Consider the following 26,909-nt stretch of genomic DNA (forward strand, 5'->3'; position numbering starts at 1 on the left):
GTATCGGGGGCAGCTGGGTAGCTCAGTGGATTGAGAACCAGCCCTAGAGATGGGATGTCCTAGGTTCAAATATGGCCTCAGACACTTCCCAGCTGTGTGACCCTGGGCAAGTCACTTGACCCCCATTGCCTAGCCCTTACCACTCTTCTGCCTTGGAGCCAATATACAGTATTGACTCCAAGAGGGAAGGTAAGGGTTTAAAAAAAAAAGTTAATGTATCACCTTTCCAATGATCTCTCTTTGAACATGTGTGTTAGATAATGCAATCTGCATGCCAAGAAAATGGGTATAAAAATAAAAATCAAGCCTGGGAATGGCAGAGCAGCTGTCAAGATGCAAAGCAGTCCCATGGCCGTAATGATTAAACTGTCTTCCATTTGTTATTTTTTTTGACTGATTGTTCTCCACCAGTAGGGAAACCCTGGAGTTGCGAGTGAGGCTAGACCCTGGACCTCAGCATTCTGGTGCCCGAACAGGGACATTCTTGGTTAGGTAAATCCCCTTCCCCTAACCCTAAAAGTTTCAAAAGGATCAGGTTCCCCACCTCCAAGAGGTCCCAGCCCCCCGCTATGGATAGAGCAGGTTTTGGGGGGAAGTAATCCAGGGCCCCCAATATTAAGAGGAGCAGGATCCCAAGAGGAATGGATTCAGAACATGTAAAGTTAGGAGAAGAAAAGGGCCACCATGGGACACAGTGAATTGAAAGAAAGGTATTCACTGAAATAATTAAACACAGTTTTCAGAAAAGGGGAGTAAAGGAGAGAAAAGCAAGCAAGTCACAGGTGACTAAGTTCTTGGAGTTTATTCAAAATTGCAGTCTGTGGTTCCCCAATGTAAGGACAGTAGATTTAGACACAAAAGAAAAAGTTAGCCCTGACTTAAAATCTTATAACATCCCCATTCCAGATAGACAACCATCAGCAACAACCCCCCCCCCAACCACCTGAGGGAAGGAGTGAATGGACAGGAATATGGGGTCCCCCTCCTCCTCCACAACCCCCAGATCCTTGGCATTTGTAGTAATGAACACTGTGGGGTGGGAAGAGTGGCTGGGTTCCCACAGAGTACTCTACATGCCATCTTTGGCTCCCATGCCATAGATTCACTATCTCTGAGATGGGTGGTTCTAGGGAGACCCAGGGATAGAGGGAAGAGGCTCTGGGGAGCCATGTGAATGTGAAAATCCCATTCTTCTTACAATTCTGTAATATTTTATGTATTCTATAATTTTGTAATACTTTATAGTTATTCTGTTCTGATATTGTCTCCTTCCCACCCACCCCACCCCCCATGATTTAACTTCTGATCTTATTCATACTAGGCTAAGCTGTATATCCTTCTCATCTGCTGTTATGATTCTGTGCTTTTCCTACAATAGGCCAAAGGCCTGGGCCCAATCCACAGGCTCATGCCTTTGAAGTAATTAGAATTTTGAACCCTTGGATTTCATCCCCCAGAAGTCCTTTATTATTTCCCAGAATTCCTCTTCTCTCTCTACCATGTTCCGAGTTCCTGTTTATATAGTTTGGTGTATCTCCCCTATCTCTTCTTTCTTGAGATTGAGGTTGTTAGGCAGTTTTACTCTAGCTTTTTATTTCAAGTTGTTATTAATAAATCATAAATATAATACTTGAGTTATTGTATATTAATTTTAATCCTCACACCTAACTATTCAGAACAACTTCTCTTTATGCTAACCTCTGCTCAATCATTACTGCATGCAGAACATTCATGCTAAAAGCTGAAGTAAAAGATTCATGTCAATGCAATGGCATGACTATCCATGATGGGGATCAAGATACGGGATGTAGACACCCTGGATTTAGTAATTAAATCCCTGGTGACTAATTAAATATATTCAGTCCAACCATAAATTTAACATGTCAGATGGCACTATACCACCAACATTACCTCTGTACAGCTAGCTACATCAGGGGTCCTCTCCCAAGGATAGTCATCTTCTGATGGTCACCAGAGACCAGCTTTATTGTGAGACCAGATCCCTCTCACAATAAAGCTTTTCTTCTATGGCTTGGTTTTTGCTTTTTGTGTCTCAGCTAATAAATTTTTTCCACAGTTACAGATATTTTAAGGCAAGTGAGCTCTTCAACATATTTCTGATACCTAATTTTCTTTCCAAAGAGTTTGAGATATTCCCCCTTGGGTGAGTTTGGATTCTCTCTTTTTGCAAACCTGAGCTATTTGGCTCCCAGTGGAAGCAATATGGTAGTTGAGGGTGGTGGTGGTCAGAAAAGGTCTCTTCTGATGCTTAAGCTGAGTCTTGAAGAATAGGGATGCTAAGGAAGAAGGGTAGAATGGGGAAGGTCATGCATTCCAGGCACAGAAAACAGAGAGTGTTAAAGCAGGAAGACAGAAAGTAGAATGTTGTATCTGAAGAACAATGAGGTGGCCAATTGGATTGGGTGTAGGGAACATGATGAATTGTGTATAATAAAGCTGACAGGAGCTTGAAGGACTTTATATTTGATCTTGGAGGTAACAGGGAACTGCTGAAAGCTATTCAGGACAGTGAAATGATGCTTTTGAAGGAGCCCTGCTCTCATTAAGGGTAGAGACTCTTTTGTCTCTTTTTGTATCCTCAATGCTTTACACAAAGCCTGACACATAGTGGGGTGCTAAACGTTTATTGAATGATTGAATCATTCTGGCAGCTATATGGAGGATGGAATAGAGTGATAAGTGAATTAAGGCTAGAAGCCAATTAATCTGAGATGAGGTTTAAATGAGATAAAGTATATCAAGCATTTTGCAAACCTTAGGGGAGAGCAGGAGAGAGGAATAATTATATCACCTACTATATGCCAGGCATTGTGCTAAATGCTTTATCACCATGATTTCATTTGACCTTAAAGCACTAAAGATCAATGATTATTTCTGTTGTCCATAATAATTATTTCTTAAAGTACCAATGATCTATTATATTTAGTACAATTTATTTCATTAGTTCCCTAGTCAATGGGCACCCACTTAACTTCTAGGTTTAAAAAAATATCTCTGATTAGTTTATTTGGGGTTTTGACTGCCTAAGATAATAGTCTTAAAAAAAAAAAAACCATACCTTCTATCTCAGAATTGATATTAAGTATTGTAAAGGGACCCCCCTTCCTCCCAGTATCATGAACTTTCTGCTCCTCTGAGTCAGCACTAGGAGCATGACCTGGAACATAAGGTTACAAGTCTGGGTCAGAGAAACTTTGATTGTTCCTGAGATGTGTTAGACCTGTGTAGAGGGAGAGAACACGACATCGAGAAAGAGGACTGACCATAGAGGAGGTTGGGTTTTTTTTGGAGATTTTTGTCTGGGAGCTTGTCTGCGATTTGGCTGGGGTGGGAGACACTTGTGGGATGGTAAGATTAGGGTGTCAGACTAGGAAATATTTTTTCTATTTTCTTCCCTCTTTTTTCCTTTATTGGTCTACATTTATGTAAATATAAACAAATAATTGTTAAAAGCTATTATCATCCTTGAGACACAAGGGTTTATTTTTTTAAACCCTTACCTTCTGTCTTAGAATCAATACTGGGCATTGGTTCTAAGGCAGAAGAGTGGTAAGAGCTGGGCAGGCAATGAGGGTTAAGTGACTTGCCCAGGGTCACACAGCTGGGAAGTGTCTGAGGCCACATTTGAACAGAGGACCTCCAGTCTCTGGGTCTGATTCTCAATCTACTGAGCCACCCAGCTGCCCTCTATTTTGATTTTTTAAACCCTTAACTTCTGCCTTATCTTCCTTCCTTTCTTTCTCTCCTCCTTCCTTTCTTAGTAACAGCTCTAAGATAGACAGGATTGACTTGCCCCATAACACAGCTAATGTCTGAGGTTGTATTTGAACTCAAGTCTTTCTGAATTCAAGCCTGGGGCTCTATCCACTTTGCCGCCTAGGTGTCCTCAGGTCTTTCCTAGTGGAGTGCCTGGCCCCTGGGCAGATGGTTAATGTTTGTATTCATTCAACAACTTCCCCCAGACTCTAGCTGCTAGGCAAAACCCATCAATTTAAAGAACTTCTGGAGCCCAGCATCTCCTCCACCCACCTCCCCCTCCTCCCCCCAGGAAGAGATTATACATAGAGAATGCCAGTCAGTGAGTTTAATGAAGGAGAAGTGTAGCAGTTGGGACAATGGACAAAAATGGCCTCCTCGCCACCTCCCACAACCAAGAATCTGTCCTTTCAAAGAGATGCTACCAAGTGCCCGTTAGGAGGAGTTTGATGGGGAGTAAAAGGCCGGCTGGACTTTGGCCCAGGTTATCCTTGGAGCTCCACTTGTCCTGGTGGTCAGAGGTCAAAGAGGACAGACATCATTTCTGCAAGGGAAAAAGAATAACAGAGCTAACCCTGAGGGAGTGAGGAGCCCAGCCTTCCCAACTGCAGGCTAGATGGCCCCAGGGGAGTGGGCTTTCCAGAAATCTAGAACTGTCCACTTTCAGAGCTGGGAGAGCCCTCAAAATCCTCACTTTTATAGGGAAGGAAACTGAGATCCCAAATGATGAGGCGACTTGTCCAAAGTTATAATGCTTTTTTGGGGGTAAATTTAAAAATTTTATTAGCAATGTTTACAGAGGATGGAGGATAGAGGAATGCAAATTAAAGATACCACCTCACACCTCTCAAAGTGACCAAAATGGAAAATGATAAATGTTGGAGGGTTTGTGGGAAAATTGGGACATTAATGCACTGTTGATGGAGCTGTGAACTCGTACAACCATTCTGGAGAGCAATTAGGAAGTACAGCAAAGGACCACAAAATTATGCATCAGCTTTGAGCCAGCAATATGGATCTGTATCCCAAACTGATCAGAGAGATTGGGGGAAAAGGCCTTACCTGTACAAAAAATATTGTTAGCAGCTCTTTTTGTAGTGACAAAGAAGCTGGGGAATGGCTGAACCAGCTGTGGTATATGATTAGAATGGAAAACTTGTGCCATAAGAAATGATAAACAGGATGAGTTCAGAAATACCTGGAAAAACTTATATGAAATGATGCAACGTGAAGGAGGTAGAACCAGAACAAAAGTATTGGATGAATCAGCAAAAACAAGGTTCCAAGATAACCCCAAGGGACTCATGATTAAAAAAAAATCCAATAGTCACAGGAGAATCCAACTACAGATCAAAGCACGCCTTCCTTCACTTTATTTCCTTCATGAGTTTCTTATTGTATATGTGAGGTGTATCTATAGTCACAACTAAGGAATAAGGAAATGTGGATTGCATGAAAACAATAATAAAACCTATAGCAGACTATTTACTTTCAGGAGAGGGGAACAGAGAGGGAGGGAGAGAATCTGAATCACAAAATGTCAAGAAACAATGGTTAGGGGCAGCTGGGTAGCTCAGTGGATTGAGAGCCAGACCTAGAGATGGGAGGTCCTGGGATCAAATGTGGCCTCAGACCCTTCCCAGCTGTGTGACCTTGGGCAAGTCACTTAACCCCCATTGCCTCGCCTTTACCACTCTTCTGCCTTGGAATCAATGCACAATATAGATTCTAAGATGGAAGGTATGGGCTAAAAAAAGAAAAAAGAAAGAAAAACAATATTCAAAAATTGTTTGTAATTTAAAAAACAAAGAAAAAGCCCAAGAGGATGGGGAAAAGAAAGTAGGTAAATAGGAATAGAAAGGCTAGAGGAGAGAAGAGGGGCTTGGAAGATTAAGGAATCTTTTGAAATGTTTTTTTACATCCTGCTTTCTGCTGGGCAGTCAGGGCTCCTGGCTTCCTGTCCAGTTCTCTTTGCATCTGCTAAGAACTGAGGCCGCTGCCGGGCTCCTGGGCCTACCCTCCATTCCCCTCTTACCTGGATGACTCATACACTTTTGGATGCTGTGGAGCTGAGCAGCTTCCAAAGCCCTGGCCTCCTGGGAAAAGCGCCGGTGTCCTTCCTCAGTGAGCCGCCAGCGGTAGGAGCGAGGGCGGCTGGTCTCCCCGTCTGGGCTCACTGGGGCCTTCTCAAAACTGCCTCGAAAGCAGAGGTTGTGGCGAACAGTGTTTTTCCATCCCTCCGGAGCCGTCTGGAAAAAGGGGAAGTGCTTTCTGCAGGAGAATAAAGACGGTTAGCTGAACCCAGAGCCCCCATCTCTCCTGCTCCCGGGCCCAGCCAGAATTCTTTCTCTGGCTTTCACCACCGGGATGTGGTGGAAGGGCACAGCCTGGGGGTCCAGACAAGAGCTCCTTCCTTTTGTTAGGGGAGGCAGGAATGGGGGTGGAATGCTTCCTCTGCCCTTATCTGTCTGTCTTGCCTAACTTTTTCTTTCATAATGGGAAATGACTACTCCAGAAACAAAAAACAAACTTTACTTAAAAGAAATCAAAGACCCACTTATTGCAGAGCCAAACCTCTCTGGGTCTCAGTTTATTCATATGTAAAAAGAGAATAATATTACTTGTATTGCCTACTTCTCCAGGATATGTTCTGTTTTTACAAAAATATTACATATTTTTAACTCATACTTTCTGTTCTACTAACAACCTTAAGAAAGAAAGTTAAGGGGCTTAGACAAATGGATTTTAGGTGACTTGCAGAGGAAGTGTGTGAGGGCAGATTTGAACCCAGGACCTCCCAACTCCAGGTCTGACACACTCTCCACTATACTACCTCACTGCTTCCTCTACAGAATGTTGTAAGGGAAGCACTTTGCAAACCTAAAAATGCCACATGTGTGGAGTTATTCTTTCATCTTTTATTTGATGCTGTTCCAACAGAAATATTCCTGGGAGAAGTTGCTATCCTATTAATGTTCTTTTATATTTAACTTTCAGCAGACTATTGCACAGATGGATAAAATAATTCCTTTTTTTGGTAATTAAATTAAAATGTTGGGAAAGAAGCATGGATTCAGCCCTTCACTCGGTCCTAAGTGCAGAGAGTCTAAGCAGAAATATTTCTTGCCCTCCAGGAGCTGACTTTCTCATGTAATTCTTCAGTTCCACAACACCAAAGGGAGATGGAAAGGAAGGAGGGGGCTGGAGGGACCACTGGAGAGAATGCTTGTTTCTGAATTCTGGAAGCCAAGAATAGAAGGAGAAGGAGGAGAAGGAAAGGGGGATCTGACTGGGATCCCACAAAGTAACTCTAAAGAGAGAAGGGGGCAGGGTTTACAAAGGGACTGGCAAAGTTGGGAAGGCCCCAGGATGAGGGAACCCAGGCACAGAGAGAGGAAGATCTAGGGGAGACCGTGGGAGGAGCTTGATTTTAGTGTCTGGAAGCAAAGGAATAGGAGGGGAGAGAAGGACAACCCAAGTAGCAGATAAGACAATGGAGATCAAATATATTTTGGTCTGTCCCTACGTTATTTGATATTTTTAGTTTTTAAGTGTTCTATTTTAAAAGCTTTTGGGGAAGCAGAGCCAAGATGACTGAGAAGCAGGAAGGAGCATATATATATATATATATATATATATGGAGCTTCTCCTGTCCAAAAACTCTTATAAACAGATTTAGGAAATGTACCAGATTGAAACCTGATGGGGAAATCCAAAGACCCCCCCCCCCCCCTTTAAAAACCCTTACCTTCTATCTTAGAATCAATACTGTGGATTAGCTCTAAGGCAGAAGAGTAGAAAGGACTAGACAATGGGGGTTAGGTGACTTGCCCAGGGTCACACAGCTAGGATGCCAGACATTTTTTAGAACCACTGGGTAAGGTGAAAATAGAAAGAAATCCAAAAATAAATCTCCTAGGAACATTATAGTCAAATCTAGAGCATCTAGGTTGAAAAAAGAGTGCTGAATCTAGGTGATACAGTGGAGAGAGTGCTCTATCTGGAGTCAGGAAGACTCATCTTCCCCAGGGTTCAAATCTAGCCTCAGACACTTCCTAGCTGTGTGACTCTGGGCAAGTCACTTAACCCCCATTGCCTAGCCTTTACCACTCTCCTGCCTTAGAATCTATACACAATATTGATTCTAAGGTGGAAAGGTTAAAAAAAAAAGAAAAGAAAAAGAATTAGGGACTCTGATCATTGGAAAGATCCCAGGAGACTAATGATGCTACCTCTCTCCTGATGAAGCAAAGGACTCAAAATGGGACAGAATTCTTGATTAACTAATCCTATCTTTTTTAAAAAAAGTTTTAGTTGACTTTCTGAGCACTGAACATGCTAATTCTCCTTAATACCAGCATATAATTAACCAGACAACATAATATTTGAATTGAGCTTGAGCAAAACAAAAATCAAAGAAAATCTACATGGGTGCAAGCATGTGCCTAAACACACACAGACTCTGTGTTACTCTGGCAAAGAAATTGTTGATTTCTCCTCTATGTGGGCCTTAAGAATCCTCTAGCTGGGGTATAAAGAAGCAGGCTTGAAGACAGGAGGCCCTGGGTTCCCATCCAGTCCCAGATACTTCTTAGCTTTGTCCCTGAGCAAGTCGCTTAATGCCAAAATTGCTTAGCCCTTACCACTCTTCTGCCTTAGAATTCATACATATTTATTCTAAGACAGAAGGTAAGAGTTTAAAAAAAAAGAATTAACCCTTCACTCTACCTCAACTATACACAGAGAAGTTCTTTCCCTTGGTTTTGCCGTCATATATAAAGTACTCTTCTTCAATGTTCATAAATCCCCAAATGCCTTTAAATCATAACCTTGTTCCTCCTCTTCATCACGACCTTTTCAAATTCATCTACTTCTCAGTTCCTTCCTGGGCCATCCCTGCTCTGCCTAGTCTTTCCTCTCTTCCCTAATTCAACTCTACATTGATCTCCACATGGGAGTTCATTAGCTCCATGTTCCACACCCAGAGGGTTGTAGGAAAATGTTTAACAACCAGGCTTGGGGGAAGGGGGTGCTACAATGTATACAGGCTCTTTTAGGTGAATCTGCATGAAGGCTTTCTTTTGTTCTACCAGATGAATTTTGATTTTTTTCTAATTCTATAAAAAGTTTCTTGGTAGTTTGATAGGTATGGCACTGAATAAGTAGATTAATTTGGGTAGAATTGTCATTTTAATTATATTAGCTCATCCTACCCAGGAGCAATTAATGATTTTCCAGTTATTTAGATCCAATTTTAATTGTGTGAAGTGTTTTATAGTTGTGAACACTTTCTCAATCTAGAAAGCCAACAAAGCAATAAATCAAGCCCTGATTTATAGTAATTGACCCATTTCTGGGGTGCAAATGCTCAAGTTGAAGATTTAATTAAAAAAATAAGAAAAAGAAAATGTAATTGTCAGTTGTCTCAAGTCTTTAAAGAGCTGCTACAGCACACCCATTTGATCAATCAATAAAAAAAAATCAATTAAGTACCTACTAGGTGCCAGGCACTGTCCAGAGGATACAAAAAGAGGCAAAAAGATAGTCTTTGCCCTCAGGGTGTAACCAATCTAATGGAGAGACTACCCATAAAGCAAAATCTACAGGATAAATAGCAAATAATTCACAGAGGAAGGGTCTACAGAATTAAGAGGAGCTCAGGAAGGCTTCCTATAGAAGATAGGATTTTAGTTGAGACTTAAAGGAAGCCAGTAAGTAGAGTAGAAGAAGGAGAACATGCCAGGCATAGGGGACAGTCAGAGAAAATGCCCCAGAGAGGGCATCTGGGTGGCTCAGTGGATGGAGACCCAGACCCCGAGATGGGAGATCCTGGGTTCAAATCTGACCTCAAACTCTTCCTAGCTGTGTGACCCTGAACAAGTCACTTAACCCCCATTGCCTAGCCCTTACCACTCTTCTGACTAAGAATCGATACACAGGATCGATTCTAAGATGGAAGGTAAGAGTTTTTTAAAAACAAATTAATTAAAATTAAAAGAAAAAAAGAGAAAATGCCCCAGGCTAGGAGAAGTAAAGTTCTGCTCTTGAAACAGACTGGATAGAAGAGTATGTGTCTGGGGTTAAGATGTAAGAAGACTGGAAAGGAAGGATGGGCTAGGTTATGAAGGGTTTTGAAAGCCAGACAGAGGTGATAGGGAGCCACCTGAGCTTATTGAATAAGGAGGGTGATATGATTGAACTTGTACTTTAGGAAAATCACTTTAGTGGCTGACTAGAGAGGTGAGGTGAGGTGAGGAGGATCTGTACCAGAAAGGGGGCAACCCTTACCTTTTATCTGAATAGCACCTCTTAAATCCATAGTGCCTTCCCTCTGTTAATTATTTCCTATTTATCCTGTTCTAGTTTGTTTTACATGTATTTGCGTATGGTCTACCCATTTATCTTGTGAAGTCTCTGAGGGCAAAGACTATCTCTTTGACTCTTTTTTTTTTATCCACAGAATAGTGCCTGATACTTAGTAGGTACTTAATTGATTTTTATGTATTGTTTATTGATTGATCAAATGGATGTGCTATAGCAACTCTTTAAAGACCTGGGAGAGCTAAACTTAAATTTTTCTTTTTTTACAATTAAATGCTGTGTTCTAAGGCAGAAGAGCTGTTAAGGACTTGGTGATAGGGGTTAAGTGACTTGCCCAGGGTCACATAGCTAGGATGTGTCTGATGTCAAATTTGAACCCAGGACCTCTCAGCCCACTGAGCTGCCAACTTGCCCCCTCTAAAAATGTTTAAAGGTGAAATCAACAGATCTTGGAAAAAGCTTGGATATGGGGGATGAGAGAGAGTGAGAAAGCAAAGATGACTCCTGGATTAGAAGCCTGAAGAACTGGGATGTTGTTGCCCTTTACAATAATAGGGAAGAAAGGAGGCGGATAGGGTTTAGGAGGGAAGATATTGAGTGCCATTTTGGCTATGTTAGTTCAAGATGTCTGCTGGATATCCCATTTAAGATGTCTAAAAAGCAGTTGGAGACGCAAGATTGTAAAGAGAGGCTGGGACAGGAAATAGAGATTTGGAAATCATTAGCAAAAAGAAATTAGGAAACCAATAGGTGGCTCAGTGGATTGAGAGTCAGGCCTAGAGATTGAAGGTCCTGGGTTCAAATATGGCCTCGGATACTTCCTAGCTGTGGGACTTTGGGCAAGACACTTAACCCCCATTGCCTAGCTCTCACCTCTCTTCTGCCTTGGAGATAATAGAAGGTATTGAATCTAAGATGGAAGCTAAGGATTTAAACAAACAAAAAAAAAGAAAGTAATGAAGTCCACAGAACTGATGAGCTCACCATGTGAGATGGTAAGGAGTGAGAAGAGAAAAGGGCCCAGGACAGAACCATTAGAGGGTGTGATCTGGAGGATCCCTCAAAGGAGACGGAGAAGGGGTGTTCAGACAGGTAGGAGAACCAGGAGAGAATGGGGTCCTGAAAACTAGAGGAGGAAAGCATCAAGGAGAGAGAGCCGGACAGGAGAGGCCCAGGAGAACGAGGGCTGGGAAAAGGCCATTGGATTTGGCAACAAAAGGATCCTTAGTACCCTTGGAAAGAGGGGTTTTGGTGGACTAAGGCCAGAATCCTCAACCTTTACTGCTAATGAACAGAGCCAGAGGAAAAACAAATTACAAATCAGGGCTGACTGGGTCCTCTATGAATGTATGCTCCCTAATTTTAATTTGTCCTTCACTGCAACAAGGCAGACATTCTAGTCCTCCCTAATTTATTCACCATAGTGGCCTCTTCTCAAGCCTCTCCTGGCACCTCCATCCTCTTAACTGAGGACTTGCCTCCTCCTTAGGAAAAAAAAATTGAGGTCATTCTAGGAATATTTTGGCTTCTCCCCTCCTCACTCTAACTTTACCCTGTCTCATGCATTGAGGTAGATGGCCATCGTTCCTTTCCAAGGCAAATCCCTCTACGTAGGCTGAACCCCATTCCATACTGTCTTCTCTAGCAGATTGCATCTCTTCCATCTCTACTCCCACATATTTTCTCTCTCCCTGCTTTTCTGGATGTTTTCCTGAAGCTTAAAAAATGTCCATGTTTCCCCTATTATTAAAACATTCTAAGATGCACTGATAAAAGGGAAGCTCCCATAAACACCAAAATATTTATAGCAGCACTTTAAAAACAACCCTTACCTTGTCTTAGAATTAAAGCTGTACATTGGATCCAAGGTAGAAGAGTGGTAAGGGCTGGGCAATGGGGGTTAAGTAATTTACCCAGGCTCACCCAGCTAGTATTTGAGGTCACATTTGAACCCAGGACCTCCCATCTCTAGGCCTGGCTCCCAATCCACTGAGTCACCTATAATACCCCAGCAGCATCTCTTTAACACTATTTTATGGCATCAAAGAACTAGAAACAACGTAGATATCCATCCATTGAGGAATAACTAATTATATATAATAACTAAATATATACTATCATATATATAATATAAATACATAATAACTAAATTGTGTTACATGAAAGTAATGAAATATTACTCTATTGTGTTCAGTTGTTTCAGTTGTGTCCGACTGTGACTCCAAATGAGGTTTTTCTAGCAAAGATATTGGAGTGGTTTGCCATTCCTTCTCCAGCTTCTTTTACAGATGAGGAAACTGAGGCCAACAGGGTTAAGTAACTTACCCAGGGTCGCACAGTGTCTGAGGACAGATTTGAACTCAGGTTTTCCTGCCTTTAGGTAGGCACTCTACCCCCCCCCCCATTACCTTGGCATAAAAAGTGACAAATATGATGAATACAAAGAAACCTGGAAAGACTGATATGAACAGATGAAGAATGAAGTATGCAGAACCAAGGGGAAAAAATACAAAATGACTACAATCACTGTAAATGGAAGGAATAACCACCATAAAATAGTCAAAAGTGAATGTTGCTTAGTTATCAAAGACAAATATGGCTACAAAGAAGAGAGATGAGAAGACATCCCTAATTCTACTCATTTTCAGATGCAAGAGATCCACAGGTATGGATGGTATTAATTTTGATAGTTTTTTTCTTTTTTTCTCTAAAATATTTGTTATAAAATTAAAAATTAAAAAAATAAATTAAAAAAGCATATTGGGGTTACTTGGATAGTTCAGTGGATTGAGAGCCAGGCCTAGAGACAGAAGGAGGTCCTGGGTTCAAATATGGCCTCAGAAATTTCCTGTGGGATCCTGGGTAAGTCACTTAACTTCCTTTTCCTAGCCCTTACTGCTTTTTTCTGCCTTGGAACCAATACACAATATATTGATTTTAAGACAGAAGGTAAGGGTTTAAAAAAAAAAGCATATTGGGAGGATTACAGAGATAGAATAACCATTTAGACTTTAAAAAATATTTGTTATATTATGCTCAATGGGCTATAAAACCTTGCATATCTTTTGACCCAGGAATACTACTACTACATCCCCAATAGGGCAATGGCTGAACAAGTTGCAGAATATGATAGTTATGGAATAACATTGTGCAATAAGGAATGATGCACGGTGGTTTCAGGAAAACTTAGGAAGATTTATATGAACTGATGCAGAATGAAGTGAGCAGAATCAGAACACTATATGCAGTAACAGCAATACAATTGTCAATGACTTAGTTGTTCTCAGTACAATGATCCAAGACAGACCCAAAGTATGACGACATCATGATGAAATCATTTTCATGATGAAAAAAATGCCATCTACCTCCAAAGAACTGATCGAATCTGAATCTAGACCAAAGCATACTACATTTTCCTTTCTTTCTTCAACTTTGAGGGTTTTTTTTCCCCACAGGACTAATATGGAAAAATGTTTTTCATGATTGAACATGTAAAATTTATATAAAATTGCTTATCATTCCATGGAGGGGGGGAGTAAGAGAGGGAGAGAATTCAGGACTAGAAATAAAAAAAATTGTTTTAAAGTATAATTGAGGAAAAATAAAATATTATCAAATAAACTAATTTAAATATTTGTTACATAGGATAGCTCTCTGAGAGAGGACTAGGAAGAGAGATACTGAAAGATTTAAGTGATATAAAAACAAAAGACATCAGTAAACATTTCTTTTTAGAGGCAGCTGAGTGGCTTTGTAGATTGAGAGCCAGGCCTAGAGACAGGAGGTCCTAGGTTCAAATCTCACTGCAGATACTTCCTAGCTGTGTGACCCTGGGCAAGTCACTTACCCTCCATTGCCTAGTCCTTACCATTCTTCTGCCTTGGAACCAATATTGATTCTAAGGCAGAAGATAAGGGTTTAAAAATTATTTTAAAAACACTTGATTCGACTATCTGTACCATCTGTCATCCTATATGTCTCTTTTTAAGGCTAAACTCCACCATTCAACTAAAATTGCTCTCTCCAGAAATAACTATTATCTCTTAGTTGCCAAATCTAATGGCCTTTCCTGGATCTTTCTTGATTTCTCTGCAGCCCTTTAACATTGTCAACCACTCTCTTCTTCTGGACAGTTTCTCCTCTCTAGGTTTTCATGACTTTGCTTTCTCCAGGTTGTTCTACTTGACCTCAGGATCTTTTGCTAGATTTTCAATCTGATCATAGCCACTCCAATGGTGCTGCTCAAGGATTTTTTCTGGACCTTCTTCTGTCTATATACTATTTGTAAAAAACCTTTCTTTTCTATCCTAATAGCAACTCTAAGACAGAAGGGCAAGAGGTAGGCAATGAGGATCAAGTGACTTTCCTAGGGTCACACAGCTAGGAAGTATCTGAGGCCAAATTTGAACCTAGGATCTGCCAAATCTAGACCTGGCTCTCTATCCATTTTTCCATCTAACTGCCCCTCTATATACTATTCCTAATATAAAATCCTCTGCTTGGCTTTTAAACCCCTTCAACAACTTGTCTTCTTTTTGCCTTTCTAATCTTCTTATATATGCTGTATAGATCTCATCTGTCCAGTTATTTGCATTTTGTCTCTCCCATTAGAATGTTGACTCCTTGAGGACGGGGGCAACGTATCCCCCAGCACTTAGTAGAGCCCTTGTCACTATAATAAGCACTTAAAGAATATTCCCCAATAAAATCTACTCTCAAGAAAGGAGCTGATACTCATTCACTTGAGATCTAACCAATAAGACTTAATAATAAGGCTTAATGCATTCTTGACAACTAAAGGTAATTGTATTTTAACATGAAACAAAGAATCAAAGGAATGAATCTCTAATGGGAATTCCAGTCATCATTGAGCTTGCTCTATTCCCAGTACCCTGCTATTATATGTGGAGTAAACCTGCAGTATTTATGAAACCGGGTCAGGTGAATGGCAAAAGCCATTCATCCTGGATCCCTCTCTCTGCCCCTATTTCCCCCTCTGCCTTCTTTCCCTCCCCTGTACCTTCACCCTTACCCTGGACACATACCGGGTGAAGTTGTAGATCTCTTGGACGTTGAGACCTCCAGGAGGGCTGTTTTTCAGTGCCAGGGCGATTAGGTGGCAATAATTAAGGGGAGGCCTGGGCCACCGGACCCCCACCTGGGTGCTCTTGTGTCTCCGAAAGCCCTGACGGAGTTCTTTTGTGTGGGGTGTTGGGAGGGTTGTGGAGGTGTTTTCTTCTTCCTCATCTGTGAGCTAGGAGAGTATATAGTCAGGAGCAGAGTTAGATTTGGGGACTAGGTTTGTAGGCACCTAGGGTTTGATATCAGGCAGTGAGAAAAGATTCCTCACTAGGAAATTGTTCCCTCAAATCAGGTGGAACCGGAGACAGTGGGATGGATACCGTCTAATGGGATGGGTTGTTGTTCAGTCATTTTCAGTTATGTCCCATTCTTCATGACCTCCTTTGGGGTTTTCTTGGCAAAGCTATTGGAATGATTTGCCATTTCCTTCTCCAGGTCATTTTACAGATGAGGAAACTGAGTTCAACAGGTGCCCAGGGTAACCCAGCTAGTAAGTGACTGAGGCCAGATGAGTTTTCCTGACTCCAGGTCCTCTATCCAGTCTGCCACCTAGCTGCCCTCTAGGGGATGGGGTAGCTATTTATCATTTATTATCCCTGATGAGAGCTAACAAAAAGGAGGCTGAGGATGTTTTCTTGAGAGGCAGAAGAAGACCTGTATCCATACCTCTTGTTCACTGGTGGAGGCCTGGGGCTGTTCGCTGATGGAAGGCTGGAGCTGCACGCTGTCCTCTGAGCAAGAAGCATTTTCTTCCTCTTTCAGGGATGGAGGGTTCTGGGATGAGTCTGGCTCCTTGGAAGTCTGCCTCTTAGGAGGAGGACATACTATGTTGAGATCCACCCACATCCATAAATTAGGTTCCAAGGCAGTATCTGCACGGAATAGGAGAGTTAAAGGCCTCTGTCCCTCCTTACCTCGACTACACTCCCCAGCAATGCCTTCTCTCCAGCTTCCCTCTTGCCAAGCTTACTCTCCTTCCCAAGGCACTGGCCTCCTGAGGGAACCTGAGGAATCAGTCAAATATTTATCAAGGGTCTACTGTGTGCCAGGTGAAAACTAGAAGACTCAGTGGATAGAGAGCTTTGAGCTTGGAGGCAGGGAAACCTGGGTTCAAAGCAGACCTCAGACACTTACAAGATGTATGATCTTGGACAAGTCACCCAACCTCTTTTTGCCTTAGGGAAGGAAATGGCAAAACACTTCAGTATCCTCCTGCCAAGAAAACCGCAAGGACAATGTTGGTCTGCCATGGTCCAGAAGGTTATGAAGAGTTGGACAGCATTGAACAACATGTGCCAAGTACTGGATATCAAAAAGAGATAGAAAACAGTCCTTGCCTTCAAGGAGATTAAAATCGAAGCAAAAAACAAATAAATCTCTACAAACAAGCTATATAGAGAACAAATTGGTTGAAGAAGGCTAAAATAACATCACTCTTGGTGATGCCTTTTGGTTTAAAAATTTTTATTTTAATAGCAAGTTCCCCATAAGTTTTCTGAAATTATATGATCTATATTGTCTCCTTCCTTCTTCCCTCCCCTGTCCTGAAGCTGACAAGCCATTCGATCTAGGTTATGCATGTATTATGGTGATACCTTTTGACTAGTGCACGTTGAATTGGATTTAAGTGAGGCAGAGTTGCACAAAGTCCTCAGCCTCACTCTTCCTTTCAGAGTCATCAAAGTCCAGTGGCAAGACCAAAGTCAAGATGACTGATGATGGCCCAGGATGCAGTGGATGTCCTTGGCTTCTTCCATGCCTAACCAAGCTCCATCGTGCCTGCTTCTGCCACTTTTATGACTGTTGGAACAAACTGTTCTCATCTACTCCTTCCACCGGAGGAAATCTTTAGAGGGGTAGACATCTCCTAACTCATCCACAGGTTTGAGGCCTGTCCGTTACCCTCAACCTGGCTTAGTCCATTGGTTGAGATGGTTTTTATCAGGGTATGACTGCTTCACGTACTACAAGTTTCTTGGAGTCACAGGTGGGGTTGAGTGGAAGAAGAAAAGGACTCAGCAAGCCATCACCCCAAAGGGACTAGTCTTCCCTGAACACCCCCATACATTCCTACAAGATAAATCAGAAATAATTTTAAGAAGGAAACACTAGACTTAAGAGGGTTTAGGAAAGCCTTTCTTTAGAAGGTGGGAATTTTTTTTTAAACCCTTACCTTCCATCTTAGAATCAATACTGTTTATTGTTTCCAAGGCAGAAGAGCAGTAAGGACATGGAAAAAGATTTTGCACCCAAAACCTCCTATCTCCATGTCTGGCTCTTAATCTGTTGAGCCACTTAGCTGTCTCCTAGAAAATGGGATTTAGTTGGGACTTTCAATAGTGCCTGGCTCACAGTGCTTAGTAAATGTTTCTTGATTGACTGATTAAGGGAAGTGGAGGGAAGCAGTAGTCCTAATGTGGGGTAGGAGAACATTCCAGGCATTGTTGTTGGGGAATGTTGTTGAGTTGAGAAATGGAGTGTCTTGTTCTTGAACAGTAAGGATGCAAAATGCCATTGGGTTGAGTAAGTAGATAAGAAGACTGGAAAGGTGGGGTAGATTATGAAGAATTTTGTACCCCAAATGGGATTTTGTATTTGATCCTGGAAGTGATAGGGAATCTTTGGAGTTTATTGAGTAAGGAAATGATATAATTGGACCTGCCCTTTAGGAAAGTCCCTTTGGTGGCTGGAATGGAAGATGGAATGGAGTTGGGAAAGACCTAAGGCAAGCAGATCCACCACTGCAATAAACCAAAAATAAAGGGCAGCTGCATGGCTTGGTGGATAGAGAACCAGGCCTGGAGATGGGAGGACCTACCTTTCTGTCTAGCCTTGGACACTTCAAAACTGTGTGACCCTGGGCAAGTCACTTAGTCCTGATTGCCTAACCTGTTCCATTCTTCTTTCTTGGAGTTAATACTAAGACAGAAGGCAAAGGTTTAAAAAAAGTAAACTGTGGGTATGGTGATGAGGGCCTGCACTAGAGAGGTAGCAGTGTTGGAGAGGAGATATATTGGAAAGATGTGGCAAAGGGGAAATCAGCAGGCCATGGCAACAGATTGAATGTGTGTGGAGGGAAGTGAGAGATAAAGGAGGATGAGAATGACACTTGGGTTGAAAGCCTGGGAGGTTTGGGGTATTTGACTCTAAAAGAGATAGGAAAAGGGTTCAAACATTTCATTCTCATGGGACATCCTGCCCCCCAAGGTCCTGCGCCCTTTTCTTCTGAAATTAGCTGGGGCACTGACTCTCATGGAGCTAGGAAGGACGCGCTAGGTATTTGCAGGAAGCAGAGATGGAAGGAACAGCAGAGGGCAGAACAAAGGGGCATGTGCCAAAGGGAAGAATGGCATGAAGATCTCTACCCCTACCTTCTTCCGATGGGTTCCAGCTCAGCTTTTAAGCACAACTCAAATGGCATCTTTTCCATGAAGGCCTTTGGGTCTGCCACCTCCCCCTGGATGTCACACACAATGCTTTAGTAGTTGTTGTTAGTTGTGTTTGCCTCTTCATGACCCCAGGAAATTTAGGCCAATAGGGTTAAGTGACTTGCCCAGGGTCACACAGCTAGTAAGTGCCTGAGGCATTTGAGCTCAGATCTTCCTGGCTATCTATTGAGCCACTTATCTGCCCCTCACAGAATTATTAAAGTTTTCTCTGTGTCTTAATGGATTCTCCCATAACCTCTAGACCATAAGGGTAGTCACTGTATTTTATTTAAACTGTATTTCTGCTGATCTTTGGTTACACTAAACATCCCTGGGATTGAGGCTTTGTCTTCAGAGGCTGAAGTTCCTCCCATGACCACCATTCCTTGCTCCATCCTGCTGAGCCACCTCTGCTCCACCCCTACTGTATTCCTACCCCACTTTACCCTACTCTTCCATTGTGTTCTCTGGAACCTTAAAAAAATTTTTTTTAATCCTTCCTTGTGATCTTAGTAGCAACTCTAAAACAGAAGGCTAGGTAATTGGAGTTAAGTGACTTGTCCAGGGTCACACAGCTAGTATCTGAGGCTAGATTTGAACTCAGTTCTTCCTGACTAAGGCCCAGAGCTTTATCCACTGAGCCCCCTAGCTGCCTCTGTTGTTAATGTAGATCATTGTTAATAATGAACTCCCTTCCTATTGAAAAATCACTTTGTATATATCAGATATGTAATTTCTGTGAGCACACTACTTCCCAGCAGCATTAGAGTATATACCTGGGAAGGCAGAGAGGTTTCATTTTTGTCTGTCTTTGTAGCCCAAGCATGTAATAGGAGCTTAATACATTCTTATGAATTGAGTGGCCCTGCCTAGGGATTGATTAGCCCAGTGCTTTACACCTGGGTTCCTGCTAAGTTTGTCTGTGTTTCCTCTAGAGAGAGTAGCCTTCCCCTGGCCATCTGAATGCTCTCCCAGAGGGTCAAACCAAGATTCACTTCTCTCAGCCAAGGCCAAGGTTTGGCTCATAGTGAAAACTGAGGAAAGGCTGTCTCCTTTTAGGTTTTCTTTTCCCTGAGCTTAACCCAGCACTGTGTAGTGTCAGCTTTCTCTCTGTTGGTCCCAAGCAAGGCCTCCCCTCGGCCCACCCACCCACCACCACACCAACCCTCAATTGGGGAACCTGGAACCAATTAGTTAACAAGTCTATATGCTGAGCACCTGCTGTATGCTAAGCATTAATCTGGGGCTTTGAACTTGTCTTCCTAAAAAATGAGTACCTGTATTTGAATATAATTGGATTCCTGGAATCCCATGTATTTTTCTTTTATGTATTTAAAAACATTCTGAAAAGGAGCCCCTAGGCTTCACCAGACTGCCCAGGGGATCCATAACTTTAAAAATAAGGATAAGAATCCCTCCTCTGGGGCTTTTCACGTCTTTTTCCTTTAGCTGAGAAAGAGGGGGGGGGGGAAGAGAGGGAGAAGGAGAGAGAGAGGGGGAGGGGGAGAAAGAGAGAGAGAAGGAGGGAGGGAGAGAGACAGACAGAAGGAGAGGGATAGAGGGAGAGAGACAGAGACATAAAAGAGAGGGGAGAGAGGGGGAGAGAGGAAGGGAGAGAGGGAGAGGGAGAGAGGGAGAGAGGGAGAGAGGAAGAGAGGGAGAGAGAGAGAGAAAGAGAGGGAGGGAGGGAGAGAGAGAGGGAGAGGGATAGAGGGAGAGAGACAGAGACAGAAAAGAGAGGGGAGGGGGGGGAGAGGGAGAGGGAGAGAGAGGGAGAGGGAGAGAGAGAAAGAGAGGGAGGGAGAGAGAAAGAGAGGGAGGGAGAGAGAGAGACAGACAGACAGAGGGAGAGAAAGAGAGGGGGAAAAAGAGAGGGGGAGAGAGGGAGAGAAGAAAAGAAAAGGGGGAGGAAGGAGGGGGCAGAGGGAGAGAGACAGACCATCAAGGGTGGGAGATATAGAGACAGAGACAAAGAGACTGAGACAGAGAGGAGTATCAGACACACCAGAGAACCCTAAAAAGAAAGGTCCAGAATCTAAGCGCTGGCTGTAGGAGTAGCAATGGGGAGCTAATAACTTAGAAAAGTAACAATCATTCGAGAAGTATTTATTAAATACCTAGCACTATGCTAGGTGCAAGGGATACAAAGTAGAGGGTAGTGAAAAGAGCCTAGAGAAGATCTGGGTTTGAATATTTATTGGCATAGTGATTCTGGGCAAGTCCCAATCTGTGAGGCTCGGCTTTCTCACCTGTAAAATGGGAATGATGATACTTGTACTACCCATATCACAGGGTTTTTGTGAGAACCAAATGAGATATTACATGTAAACCTTAATCTAAAGAGTCCTGTGAAAGTCAGCATTTATGATTATTACTACTTCTTGAGCTACAAAGGAGTATGAACATCTGTTGTGTGAGATTTGATTTAATGTTTTCTAAGGTCCTTTCCAACTAATTGTCTATGTTTTGGGGGCAGAGAAGTGGTGCAGTGGATAGCCTGGAGTCAGGCAGTCTCTTCTTCCTGAGTTCAAATTTGGCCTCAGACACTTACTAGCTGTGTGACCCTGGCTAATTGACTTATCCCTCTTTGCCAGTTTCCTCATCTGTAAAATGTGCTAGAGAAGGAAATGGCAAGTCATTCCAGTATCTTTGCTGTATGACTCTGGGCAAGTCACTTAACCATTTGCCTCAGTTTCCTCAAATATTATTGCTAAAATTATTCTTAAAATAAGCTGGAGGAGGAAATGACAAATCACTCTAGTATCTCTGCCAAGAAAACCCCAAATGGAGACATGAAAGAGTCAGATGTGACTAAAACAAATCAACAACTACAAAAGGGGTATTAAGTCCTTTAGGAGTCCTGTCTGCCCTCAGTAAGAACAGGGAGGCAGAACCCTGACACTGAAAGTAACTTTAGATAAAACTAATCCAACCTGCGCATTTTACAGAAGAGCTAACTGAGGCCCAGAACTAGAAAAGCTGGATATGGATCCTTAGAAGAGGCAGGAACACCAATGTTTGTTTTTTAAATTCCGTATTAGGCAAGGAAGAGGATACAGGATGGCACTCTCAGTCCCTGCCCTCACAGGGCTTTTAGTCTAGTTGTTTCCATACTTTTCTGCTTCACTGGCTTCTCTCGCACAACTAGTTAGTGGTAGGGCTTGGAAGCAAAGCCAGGCTCCCCTGATACTCAAGATGGCACTTTTCTAGGAGGTGAGGAAAGGCCTGTGGGATAGATAAATGAGGGGGAACTTTTCTCTGCTTTCTCCTCTCCTTTCTCACTGAATCTCACCCTCCTTCCCCCAGCCCTGGCTTCCTTCCCTCCCTGGTTACATTGCTCACTCACCTCTGGGGAGCTGGTCAGTGGTGGTCGCTAGCTTTAACTCTTCATTCATTTTCCAGTCCAGCAGACCTGGGACCTTTCCATGGAGGCTTTCCCAGAATTCACGATTCTGGAGTTTGGGATTCATTTTGTGGGGAGAGAGGAGAGAAACATACCTCCAAAGAGCAAAGAGATCTGCCTCCTTTAGCCTCTGCTCTTTAGTTCCACACAGGTGGAGGGGAAAGCCCTTATTTAACTCCTCAGTATTTCAGAGGGTGATTTAATCAAATGATCCCTCCCTCCCTCCCCACCTCCCTCTTAATCTCAGTTGGCCCATCCCTGGCTTCCATTTCTGTGGTTTAGAAGCCTTAGGAACATAATGTATCCTCAGGATACCTGGAAGGGAGAATCAATCAGTCGACAAGCATTTATTAAGCTCCTACTAGGTACAAAGAATCATGCTAGGCTCTGGTGATACAAAGTCAATGAATGTATCAATCAACAAACATTAAATGTCTAATGTGTGCTAGCTCCATTCCCTTCTCTGAAAGACCTTACATTTTTAATTTTTTATTTATGTTTTATTTTTTCCTCAATCACATAAAAAAAATAAATTGTAAGTTTCATTTTCTTTACATCTGAGCCAGATTCTCACCAATGGTAAGCAACCTGATATAGATTTTACATGTGTAAGAGTGCAAAACATCTTTTCATATTAGTCCTTTTATAAAAAAGAACTTGAACAAATGAAAGAAAAGTGAAGAAATAAATTGAAATATAGTATGTGTCAGCCTGTATTCAGACCCATCAGTTCTTTCTCTGGAGGCGGACGGTATTTTTTGTCATGAGAAGAGCCTTACATTTTAATGTGAGAAACAACAAGTATGTGTGTGTGTGTGTGTTTAGTGGAAATAAACACAAAGTAGTTAAACATACTAGGGGTAGTAGGTGATATAGTGGATAGAGTGCCAAGCCTGGAGTTAGGATCTTCTTGAATTCTAATCTTGCCCTGAACACAAGCTGTGTCACCCTGAGCAAGTCATTTAACCTTGTTTGTCTTTTCTAACTGATTGTTTATTTCTGGGGCAGCAGTGGATAGAGTGCCAGACATGGAGTTGGGAAGAGTCATCTTCCTGAATTCAAATCTGGCTTTAGATACTAACTGTGTGACCCTGGACAAGTCACTTCCCCCAATTTGCCTCAGTTTCCTCATCTGTAAAATGAGCTGAAGAAAGAAATGGTAACCCCCTCCAGCATCTTTGCCAAGAAAACAATAAACAAGATCACATAGAGTCAGGCACACTGAAGAAAGTTAAACATATTATAGTTAGGGAGGAAAGGCACTGGAAATTGGATTAGGAAAGGTTCTTGGCTAACCCTGAGTACCTTGGGAAATTTGCCAATTCCGTAGTTATGGCCTTCAACAAAGAATTTTCCTCAAAGATATCAAAACTAAGGTCTGCAAGTGAAGTAATAAAGAATGCCTTGCTCCACTGTCAAGAACCACTGTTTTGGACCTCTCTCCCCACACCCCAAAAGAGGGAGTATCTCTAACACATCCTGAGATGGAGTTTTCTCTATACATACAATAGGAAAGCTGGGAGAATCTTAAGAAGTTATCACACCATTTGGAGGACCATAGCACTCTGTTCCTGTTCATAGCCAGAAAGTGTAGAGAATATCCTGTATGAAGAATTTCTATTGGATGCATCCATCTAGCGCACTGTCCTTTGTGCCTTTTCTTCTCTCTAGTTATGTGCTGAATTACCACATACTAACTCATTCAAAGGAGCCTTTACTAAGTGGGGAGGAAAAATGGATCAATTTCTCTAATTTTGAAGCCCAGGGAACCCACCCCCCGAAGCCTTCCTTCCAGTTGTTACAGCGAGTGGCCCCAATTTAAAAGGGCCTGACAAAGGGACCAGAACAATGCTTTTGTGTAAGATGTTTGGTCCTATGGAAAGGAAAGAGCAGAAGGAAGGGCAATGAGACCAGTTAAGCAGGGCAGCTTTGAAAGGCACTGGTTGATCTCATTATAGACTTTTTTTTTTTTTTAAGGAAAGCTGTGTATAATAGAGATGAGTAGTGTCATACTTAAGCCTCTTTTTCTATCCTATTATGCATGTGCAAATAAGTCAGTCAATAAGCATTTATTAAAGGGGGGCATCGAGGTGTTTCAGTGGTTTAAGGCTCAAGCCTGGAGACAGGAGATCCTGGCCTCAAATTTGGTCTCAGACACTTCCTGGACAAGTCACTTCACCCCCATTGCTTAGCCCTTACTGTTCTTCTGCCTTGGAATCCATATATAGTGTTGGCATATTGATTCCAAGATGGAAGGTAAGGGTTTAAAAAAAATGAAAAAGGGGCAGTTAGGTGGTTAGAAAACCAAACTGTGAATTTTAGATGGACTCCACCCTGCTTAGTCTTTAGAATTTTAGCAACCAAGAATGCCTACACACCCACTTAAGGATGGGGTGTGGGGGAGGAAGGCCTATGACCAGCATGTGCTAGCAAGTGACAAATCAGAAACAACTGACTGACCCCCTGGGCTGTCCTAAGCCAAGCTTAAGCCACCATTGGTACATGTGAGACACAGGAAGTGATGTAAAGAACTGCCTATATATTTCACATCTCTTCCTTTCTCCAGCCTCTCTCTGGGCGTTGTTGGGAGTTTTGGCTCCCAACAAAATACAAAATACAGGAGAACATGCAAACCCAATTGGATAATTTAAAATGCTTCTTACAGGATCAATTGGCAAATATTGACCCCACCAAAAACAGGTCTGAACCTGACAAACCTGTTTCTGAACCTCTAAATGAGGAAATTCCCTCCCCAGAAATAGAGATGGAAAACACCTCTCCTATAACTCAGCTAATAGACTGGTTCTCTCGTGGTCTGCAAATCTTGGCTGAACTTACTTCCCAAGACCCTTATCCTGAAATCCCAACTTCTGAATTCCCAGTTTCTCCTATTCCTTCTCCCACCCAAAAAACAATTCCAGCCCCAAGGAAATCTCGTCTTTCTAAAGAAACTCTTTCTAGTCTAACTGACTCACATGTACCAAATTCAACTAGAGGCCCTTTTCCCCTAAGAGAAGTACCTGAAATAGGATGCAGTGGGAATGTGGTGACTCTAAGGTACCATATATCATTTACTCCCCAAGAAATAAATGAATTCACATGAAATGCTCCCATGTATGAACACGATCCCTTTATGGTAACGAAAAAGATGACAGACATATTTTTTCAGTATAATCCATCTTATGAAGATGTTGGAAACTTGATACAGGCTTTTTTAACTGAACGTGAGAAAAATAAAATAATTTCTCATGTCAATAAAACCCGTGGGGCGCAATGCAGCACACTGGCCATCTCAGGATCCCAAATGGGACTATAACAACTCTGAGGATTATTTACAACTATACCGTTGTAGGGAGGCCATCTTAACAGCCATGAGAGAGTGTGCAGATAGTACAGATAAGTGGACAGAATTTGAAAGAATTAAGCAAAATGAGGAAGAGAATCCCTCCAGATTCATGGACAGAATATCTGAGTTTGGGGGTCGATACCTGGATTTTGACCTATCTAATGAAAATTGCATAAGACAAGTTAGAAGGCATTTTGTCAATAACTCTTGCAAAATGATTAGGGATTATTTTAGAACATATTGCCCAAGATGGCTGGAGATGGACCTTGAAGAATTGCGGAAAACAGCTCTATATGTTTCAAAGGGAAACAAAGAAAAGGAGGAAGAAAATAATGACCTCATAGAGAAAATGAAGAAAGAATTGACATATTTAAAAGATAAGATTGCTAAAATGGGAAGTGGGCATGACACTCAACCAATGGCACTTGCCCCTCTCCAGGAATCTAATTATCGATCCATTACCTACCAATTCTGTGAGAAGAAGGGCCACAGAATGATAGTGTAGAATTTATTCAAGGCAATCAGAAAGAATATGCAGTTTAATAACAACTATAGAAATAATAATTATAGAAATAACTATAATAATGATAATAGGAACCACAACTTTAGGAATGATAACTTTAGAAATAGAAATTGGGAAATTGATAACTCAAACCAAATGACTACACAACAATATAACTTAAGTGGAGCTTGTCCAAGAAATAGTAAGGGTGCTACTGCCCCTCCAAGTGGGGCAGAAGGTGGTGCCCCTTAGATCCTATTGTTTTTGTAGATATTAACCTTTTTCAGTTTTGTCTCCCCTCCAAATAGTAGCAAAGAAGAAGGAAGATAGAAGTGGATTTTTGAATACAGTACCCCTGTGATTATGAAATATATACATTTTTAACATTTTTGTTTTTCTTCTCTTTTGGTGGATTTATACTATTTTGTTGCACTTCACTTATGCCATACAGTATTTGATTTTTTTTCTTCTCTCATTTTTTGCATTTGAAACACATGTCACTTCTATTGAGACTGATTGACTATTGATTGGATACTCTTTTTTGGGAACACATTGAATTTTTGAATTCTAATTTTATTATTGCTTTTCTTTTGATTAGAATATTTGATTTTTTTCCTTTTCTCATTTCTTGTACTTAAGGTACATAAAATCAATATTAATTTTTTATTCTGCAGTAATATAAGTTTAAAATACATATATTTATTGCTATAATATTAATGCATACCCAAAAATATTTCGACTGTGGGAACCTGCCATTTATTGATAAAATGTTATGGGATTGTGATTAATGTTTGTGTCTGAGTCTAGGAAATGGATCACAAAAGGAGCTCAGACTTCATCTATACAGTGCCATAGGAGCACAGACTTAACCTGAATAGTGCCAGAAAGAGCACACAGGTCAAAAAAGAAAGAAACCAATCCAGGTAGGATTGATGAATTTCTAAGCCAATACAAAAGGATTTGAACATAGTGTGAGACTTGAGGTTGTGACGCTTGACATATGTTAAGACATAGGACTTTCTTGTATCCATACTCTTTGTGAAATACTCA

General features: G+C 41.7%; 1 protein-coding gene across 1 annotated transcript; it reads right to left on the reverse strand.

Moving 5' to 3' along the window:
• Positions 1-4,099: 4,099 nt before the first annotated feature.
• Positions 4,100-22,194, reverse strand: FOXR1 (forkhead box R1). The gene is made up of 5 exons (XM_001380607.4): positions 21,955-22,194; positions 15,847-16,052; positions 15,144-15,352; positions 5,813-6,048; positions 4,100-4,321 (listed from the first exon to the last, which is right to left on the reverse strand). Exons 1-5 carry the CDS (start codon positions 22,076-22,078, stop codon positions 4,293-4,295), a joined length of 804 nt encoding a protein of 267 aa, XP_001380644.1. The 5' UTR covers positions 22,079-22,194; the 3' UTR covers positions 4,100-4,292.
• Between the last annotated feature and the right edge of the window lie 4,715 nt (positions 22,195-26,909).

The sequence above is a fragment of the Monodelphis domestica genome, chromosome 4, assembly GCF_027887165.1.
Source record: "Monodelphis domestica isolate mMonDom1 chromosome 4, mMonDom1.pri, whole genome shotgun sequence".
Taxonomy (NCBI): domain Eukaryota; kingdom Metazoa; phylum Chordata; class Mammalia; order Didelphimorphia; family Didelphidae; genus Monodelphis; species Monodelphis domestica.

What these genes read in the sequence shown, in the direction of transcription:
- FOXR1 (XM_001380607.4), bottom strand. Translation starts at nt 22,078, where the DNA reads ATGAATCCCAAACTCCAGAATCGTGAATTCTGGGAAAGCCTCCATGGA. An exon ending in CACTGACCAGCTCCCCAGAG is followed by an intron (nt 16,053 to 21,954) that starts GTGAGTGAGCAA and finishes TATTCCGTGCAG; the next exon opens with ATACTGCCTTGGAACCTAAT. An exon ending in CCTCCACCAGTGAACAAGAG is followed by an intron (nt 15,353 to 15,846) that starts GTATGGATACAG and finishes ATACTCTCCTAG; the next exon opens with CTCACAGATGAGGAAGAAGA.